Source organism: Schistocerca cancellata, chromosome 1, assembly GCF_023864275.1.
Source record: "Schistocerca cancellata isolate TAMUIC-IGC-003103 chromosome 1, iqSchCanc2.1, whole genome shotgun sequence".
Classification (NCBI taxonomy): Eukaryota; Metazoa; Arthropoda; class Insecta; order Orthoptera; family Acrididae; genus Schistocerca; species Schistocerca cancellata.
The window spans coordinates 92,623,929-92,631,790 of NC_064626.1; the positions used below are offsets into that span (position 1 = coordinate 92,623,929).

The 7,862-nt window shown below is 43.4% G+C and overlaps 1 protein-coding gene across 1 annotated transcript; it reads right to left on the reverse strand.

Annotated features, from left to right (window-relative positions):
• Positions 1-989: 989 nt before the first annotated feature.
• On the reverse strand, positions 990-6,903 carry LOC126150623 (cuticle protein 67-like). Its single transcript, XM_049915890.1, has 2 exons — positions 6,864-6,903; positions 990-1,410 (listed from the first exon to the last, which is right to left on the reverse strand). The coding sequence occupies exons 1-2, from the start codon at positions 6,876-6,878 to the stop codon at positions 1,084-1,086; spliced, it is 342 nt and encodes a 113-aa protein (XP_049771847.1). The 5' UTR covers positions 6,879-6,903; the 3' UTR covers positions 990-1,083.
• Between the last annotated feature and the right edge of the window lie 959 nt (positions 6,904-7,862).

Below are 7,862 nucleotides of genomic sequence, written 5' to 3' on the forward strand. Positions count from 1 at the left end.
CTGTAAGACCTTCAGTACACACACCATCAGATTATTTGACTTGTCGCTCTAACGAAGTAGGCGAGTGTCAGCAATATGTCTCATGGTCTTATCGTGGCGTGTTTATCTTCTGCCGTTAGGTCAGATGATAGAAATGCCACTTGCACGCTTAGAGTAACAGATTGACGGTGACCAACTTTAAACAGAAATTGATTAATTTTCACACACATTTATTAAAATAATAACAAGCATAAAAATTACTTAACTTGGTTCTGGATGCTATTTACAATTGACAATCTGAAGTTTCTTTGGTATTGGTGCGTTAATCTTATTCTCACATATATCTCTGATACTTGACAAAAGTGTATACATTTATCTTCATGGCTATGTACAGGAATATGGTAATCTTATTAGGCGCAGACTGAAACTTGACTATAGACTGGTAAAGACAAATGTAGACTAATGCAGACTGGTACAGACTAATGCAGACTGGTACAGACTGGTGCAGACAAATGCAGCCTGACTAATCGGAGGTCTGTACACTCGTTATAATACCTCGCGCGTTCATATATCATTGCGCGAGTGTGATCCGCGAGGAGAAAAGGTTCTACGTTAGCAGCAATCTCACTAGCTGCGTTACATATTAATACGCGGATAGGCGGAAGCAGAATTTGGTCCGTCTCAATGCAGCGCCATCTCGTAGTGCGGAGACGGACGAGCGCTGCGCCTGCGCTGTTGTGCTTAGCGGGGCGCGCTCTAGTGGGAAAGTTGTGTACGCGCTGACTACGCGGAACTATGTACACAACAAAATGCAAAGTGATCCTTTTTCAAATAGACACAGAAATAATTCATTTGCTAATGTGTTTTACAAACTGAGACTGATATCCATCGCCTGTTCTCTGTGTTATGTATAACCAAGGCCTCGGACTTCACTGAAATACTGGTTAGAAAATCGAAGGAGTGTGTAATAAAATGGAGACTACAATGGTACAATGATACAACAACAATAGTAAAATTGTCAATGAAGTATTTTATTTACAGAAGACATAAAACTGAAAATAAATAATCAGCAGAAGAGCTGGAGTTGAAGTGCAGCCTCAGTGGTTAGTGGTAGTATGCGGGGGCGGCGTAGGCCAATGCGGGGGCGGCGACGTGTGCGATGGCGTCGTTGCTGACGCGGACGTCGGACTTGGTGACGCTGGAGTAGGGCGTGTCGACGGTCTTGGTGTAGGTGGACACCTGTCCCAGGTTGCCGAAGCTCCTCAGGATGTTGGAGCTCTGGGAGGTGATGGCCGCGGGGGCGACGGCCGCGGGGGCGGCGTAGGCGACGGCGGGGGCGGCGTAGGCGACGGCTGGGGCGGCGTAGGAGACAGCGGGGGCGGACAGGTAGCCGGCGCTAGCCACGGCCAGCACGGCGGCGAAGGCGAACAGCTGTCAAAGGACGTATGACTTAAAGGCTGACATCAGTAAATTTAAGTACTGTGCATTAGAATAGTGACATATTCTCTCTGCAGGGGACGTGTCTTGCTGTTGTTGCCTTTTACGTATACACACACACATTGTAATGATATACAACTAGGAGAGCCTTTTTTTTTCCTCTTTCTCTTGGCAATATATTGATGGTCAGTCCGAAAGGGTACTTAAAATACTTGCTGTAATACGGCGTGTAGTAGAGTGACTCAGCTACTCCTACCTATGGGCTTTATGCAACCCACAGTACCTTCAAATACATGCAAGATTTTCAATTTCTCTCGCTCACTACATGCAAACTATTAGTCCTACAGAAAAAAAATGAACAGGACCTTTTTGTAGGAAATTTAATGTAGCGAAATTTTGTATTGCGATACGTTTTCGCTAGAGGCTGTCATTTAAAATCATCCAAGAAAAGTCACCCTGAAAATCGTTTTTCTTGGATAACTCGAAAATCTTGGGCTCTAGCAAAACCTTATCTCGATACAAAAATTAACTAAATTAAATTTCCTACAAACAGTTCCCGTTCATTTTCACTGTAGGACTAATAGTTTGCCTGTAGTGAGCGAGAGAATATGAAAATCTTGCACGTGGATTTTGAAGGCATTGCGGCCTACATAAAACGAACAGATAGGGGCAGCTTACAACACCTTGTATACGGGGCGTCCCACAAGGAATGGCCAATATTCAGAGATATTACGGGAAAGCTCGTTTGAAGCAAAAACTTCAGAATGACGTATCCCCTATTCCGAATGGTTTTCCTAGATAAAACACATTTAATGTAACTTTTGTGCATTTTCTTGAACAGTTCGAAAACAGCAGTATTTAGCCAAAACGTATCACAATACAGAATTAAACTACATTAAATTTCCTACAAAAAAGGTCCTACTCATTTTTCCTTCGGGGCCAGTATTGAAAGTCTCATGCGATGTGCAAGTGGTGTGACTTAGGTGGTTTTTGTAGGCCAATTTGTGGGATAGATGACAAGTGTCCCATGTGAAGTTGTTGGTCTCGAATTCCTCTACTCTGCTGTAGCACATTGTTAGCAATAACACTGTACTGAATAATACAAAAAATAAATAATAGTGTACATTATTGCCCGGAAACCCTTCGGAATAGAGTATATGTCCATACGAAGCTTTTTGCTTCAAATGGTCGTTCCTGTCATATCCCTGGATACTGACCATTCCTTCAGGGACACCTTGGATAGTTAAGAAATGCCTGTAAGCTGTTCACTAAATACTTCGAAATTAATTCGATTACAGAGAATTACTTGACATCAGAACCGGCTGGTCTGCCATAAATTTGCATGTGTCACTATTGTGCAGTTGATACCTAATACAGCTGACGTCAAGGAATTCACAGTCAGCGAATTAATTTGGAAATATTTCGTACAGTTGTGGCTGTTCTTTCAGACATGCACATAAATCTACAGTAAAAGTAGTAATTCCAAGTTCACGTCCAGTTGCTTAAACGAATATTCAGATGTCACAAATGTTACGTGTTTGTAAATGTTGGTTGAACTATGAATTAGGCAAGAAAAATTAATATCAAGTTTTTAAAATAAAAATATTTATATGGGAATTCAATAATAATTGAGTTCCAAATTTCGATGATTAATGTACGAATTAGTAAATCATCAGAAATAGATAGTTAAACATATATGTCGCAAAGCATGAAAAATGATTTCTGAGTAATAAGTGACAGTGGGTAGAGTTGGAAGTGGGGAGAGAGGCAGATTTGGGATAGGGGGGCGGGCAGAATTTATGCCACAGGTGACGTCGACATGCAGGCGTTTGCTGAAGCAGGTCATTCCCGTTTTCAAAATGGGTCGTCGAAAAGACGCACAGAATTATGAGCATATATCTTTGACGTCTGTCAGATATAGAATGTTGGAACATGTTTTATGCTCTCGTATTATGACACTGAAAATCTGGTCTGCAGGAATCAACGTGGTTTCCGAAAACAACAATCATGTGTAACCCACCTCGCTTTGTTGGCCCACGAGACCCACGAAGCAGTAATACCAGCGTCCATATTGATGCTGTGTTCCTTGAGTTGCAGAAGGCGTCCGTTTTGCACTATAATCTAATTAAAGGAATAAGAGCGTATGGAATATCAGGCGAGTTATATGACTGAAGCGAGAAGTTTTCAGCAAACAGTATGCAGTATGTCATTCTCAACAGAGGAATGTCTTCAGACGCAACAGCATTTTCGAGCATAACCCAAGGAAGTATTAGAGGATCATTACGTTTCACAGTATATGTAAATAACCAGTAGGTAACGTTGGAAGATCCGTGAGACTTTCCGTTCATGGTTCAAATGGTTCAAATGGCTCTGAGCACTATGGGACTTAACATCTATGCTCATCAGTCCCCTAGAACTTAGAACTACTTAAACCTAACTAACCTAAGGACAGCACACAACACCCAGTCATCACGAGGCAGAGAAAATCGCTTACCCCGCCGGGAATCGAACCCGGGAACCCGGGCGTGGGAAGTGAGAACGCTACCGCACGACCACGAGCTGCGGACTTTCGTTCATGATGTTGTAATATACAGAGGAGCCGGAGCGCTTGAAAATAGTACCGAAATGCAGGAACACCTGCAGAGGATCGCTTGGTGAAAGGATTGGCATTGACCTCCGATATAAAAAAATGTATCTTATTGCACGTATATAGACAGAAAGAATCGTTACTGTATGATCACACGATTATAGCACAACCAATGGAAGCAGTCACATCCATAAAAAACTGGGAGTGTGGGTACGGCGTGATTTAAAGTGGAAGGACCACATGAGGCTAATTGTAGTAAAGTATATGCCAGATTCATTGGAAGAACTATAATACACACAAAAAAGGAGGAAGCTTACAAAACCCTTGTTGACGAATATTTGAATATTGGTTGTGAGTCTGGGATCCATACGTGAGAGGCTTGTTAGACGTAGCAGAGAAGATCCTAAGAGGACCAGCGCGTTTCGTGACAGATTCGTTTAGTAGTTTCGAAAGCGTCATTGAGATGCTGAGCCAACATCAGAGGCAGACGTTACAAGAGAGGCGTTCTCCGTCACGGTGTTGTTTACTGTTAAAATTCCTTGAGCGCACGTAGAAGAGCAAACTAATATATTGCTTCCTCCTATGCATATCTCACTAAATGATCACGAACGTAATATTAACGAGATTGGAGCTCACACGGAGGCAATAAACGTTCTTCCCGCGAAACATTTGTGGTTGGAAAAGAAAAAGTGGGAAGCGACAGTGGTAAACAAAGTACACACAGTTAAGTGGCTTGCGGAGTATAGCTGTAGCTACATGGGAATGAGACTTGGAGGACGATCAGTACAGGTAAGAAGAAAGCTTTTGAAATGTGTTGCCACAGTCGACTGCCCAAAATCGGAGTGGTGGATCGTGTAGCTAAGAAGAAGTACTGAATCATGTCGGGGATAAAAGAAATACAGGGTTATTACAAATGATTGAAGCGATTTCACAGCTCTACAATAACTTTATTATTTGAGATATTTTCACAATGCTTTGCACACACATACAAAAACTCAAAAAGTTTTTTTAGGCATTCACAAATGTTCGATATGGGCCCCTTTAGTGATTCGGCAGACATCAAGCCGATAATCAAGTTCCTCCCACACTCGGCGCAACATGTCCCCATCAATGAGTTTGAAAGCATCGTTGATGCGAGCTCGCAGTTCCGGCACGTTTCTTGGTAGAGGAGGTTTAAACGCTGAATCTTTCACATAACCCCACAGAAAGAAATCGCATGGGGTTAACTCGGGAGAGCGTGGAGGCCATGACATGAATTGCTGATCATGATCTCCACCACGACCGATCCATCGGTTTTCCAATCTCCTGTTTAAGAAATGCCGAACATCATGATGGAAGTGCGGTGGAGCACCATCCTGTTGAAAGATGAAGTCGGCGCTGTCGGTCTCCAGTTGTGGCATGAGCCAATTTTCCGCGGGCTACGCGTGAAACTTGCCCGCACGCGTTCAACCGTTTCTTCGCTCACTGCAGGCCGACCCGTTGATTTCCCCTTACAGAGGCATCCAGAAGCTTTAAACTGCGCATACCATCGCCGAATGGAGTTAGCAGTTGGTGGATCTTTGTTGAACTTCGTCCTGAAGTGTCGTTGCACTGTTATGACTGACTGATGTGAGTGCATTTCAAGCACGACATACGCTTTCTCGGCTCCTGTCGCCATTTTGTCTCACTGCACTCTCGAGCGCTCTGACGGCAGAGACCTGAAGTGCGGCTTCAGCCGAACAAAACTTTGAGTTTTTCTACGTATCTGTAGTGTGCCGTGACCATATGTCAATGAATGGAGCTACGGTGAATTTATGAAATCGCTTCAATCATTTGTAATAGCCCTGTATAAGGCATTGACTTGCTTAAAGAGGGTATGGTACGACACGATATATACTGAAGCACCAAGGAATAGTTAATTTTGCAATGATAGAAAATGTTTGGGGAACGTTGTAGTAATTGGAAAGTAGACTGTAGTAAATAGGTTCAAGTGTATGCAGTTGTCATGCAGAGATTAGGAGACTTGCACTGTGGTATCGATAGCTACGATGCCACGGCGTAGGTGCAAGTTCTTAGGTTGGCACTACGACACCGACATCGACGACAGCGCCCCCTAGCCGGCACAGTGCAGATCTGCGAGCTCCGCTGCAGATTCAACCCATTTGATTCCGAGGAGACGACCTAGCAACATTGTTTCTACTTCATAGGGGGGCCATTACTGACTTGGTTACTTCAGTGATAGTTTGTCCTACTACTAGTGGATGCCTATCTAGTTTCGCACCTACGGACTCTTCAGTGCAAAGTTACGTATGTCATTGACTAATATTCTCTATTAAATGTACTTTCACGTAAAAAGCTTTACCGAGTATCTTACCTCGCCTGCTCCTACCCACTTCGTACATTCGGCCTACACATTCAGTTTCCCGCCATTCCAGGCGGGATACAAAAACATCAATAGCAACATGTTTTGAAAAAAGGGTGTCCATTGTATCCAAATAAGTTTTGTCATAAAGCAACAGTGACGATTACAAAGAAGGGCTGAATGGGGAAGAAATGTAATAATTGTATTGACTGTACAATGCACTACTTTCAGCAACCAAACTGTCAGATGTTTCACCTACTAATGGTAATAAACAAAAAGCATTTCAGGCGCAACCTAGCTGCATTATAACATACAATTCATTCCAAAGACTTGTTTAAAATCTTGTCTGCAAAGGGTAGCAGTAATATCAGTCAGTGACTGTTGCTGTTGCACAAATCAGGTTTTAGCTGGCTTACGTAACGGCTGCCGGAGTAGTGCATCTAAAATTTACTTGAAGAGATTAGAAAACCGAATTACTCTAAGCCTAATGACTCTGTACAACTGAGTATCGATTCGTACCTTGAGGGCGACCATGTTGCTTGGTGTGTCGAGGTTGACTGTGGACTGTTACCGGCCACTGGCTGTTATATATACCTGCACGGCGTCGGCAGGGTTTCGCTGCCAGGACCTTGGCGCAAGGTGTCCGTGGCGGCGCGGTTACCAGTTCAGCAGGGTTCTAACTCAGGTGCGGCTAGAATGACACACTGCCCCAGAACTGATCACACTTTTGCCTTGATCACAGTTTCTAGTGACTTTGTTTCATCTTAAGTGTTTCGTTGTTACGCCGTTTTCAAAGGATCAAATGTACGAGCACAATGTCTGACGGACCAACAAATATAAAAAATGAACGTGCCCAACAAGTATAGTACAGAGTAATCCGTCAGTCTTCATGTCGTGAGAGTGAAGGGCAAAAATACAAAGATCCACATGTACATCTAATCTACGTGATTACTCTGCTATTCACAATAAAGTGCCTGGCAGAGGGTTCAATGAACCACCTTTAAACTGTCTCTCTACCGTTCCACTCTCAAACGGCGCGCGGGAAAAACGAGCACTTAAATTTTTCTGTGCAAGCCCTGATTTCTCTTATTTTATCGTGATGACCATTTCTCCCTATGTAGGTGGGTGCCAATAGAACGTTTTCGCAATCGGAGGAGAAAATTGGTGATTGAAATTTCTTGAGAAGATCCCGTCGCAACGAAAAACGCCTTTGTTTTAATGTTTGGTTCTCCAACTCACGCATCATGTCTGTGGTACTATCTCCCCTATTTCGCGATAATACAAAACGAGCCGCCCTTCTTTGAACTTTTCCGATGTCATCTGTCAGCCCCACCTGATGCGGATCCCACACCGTAGAGCAATACTCCAGAACAGGGCGGACAAGCCAGGTGTAGGCAGTCTCTTTAGTAGACCTGTTGCACCTTCTAAGAGTTCTGCCAATGAATCGCAGTCTTTGGCTTGCTCTAGCCACAGCGTTATCTTTGTGATCGTTCCAATTTAGGTTATTTGTAATTGTAA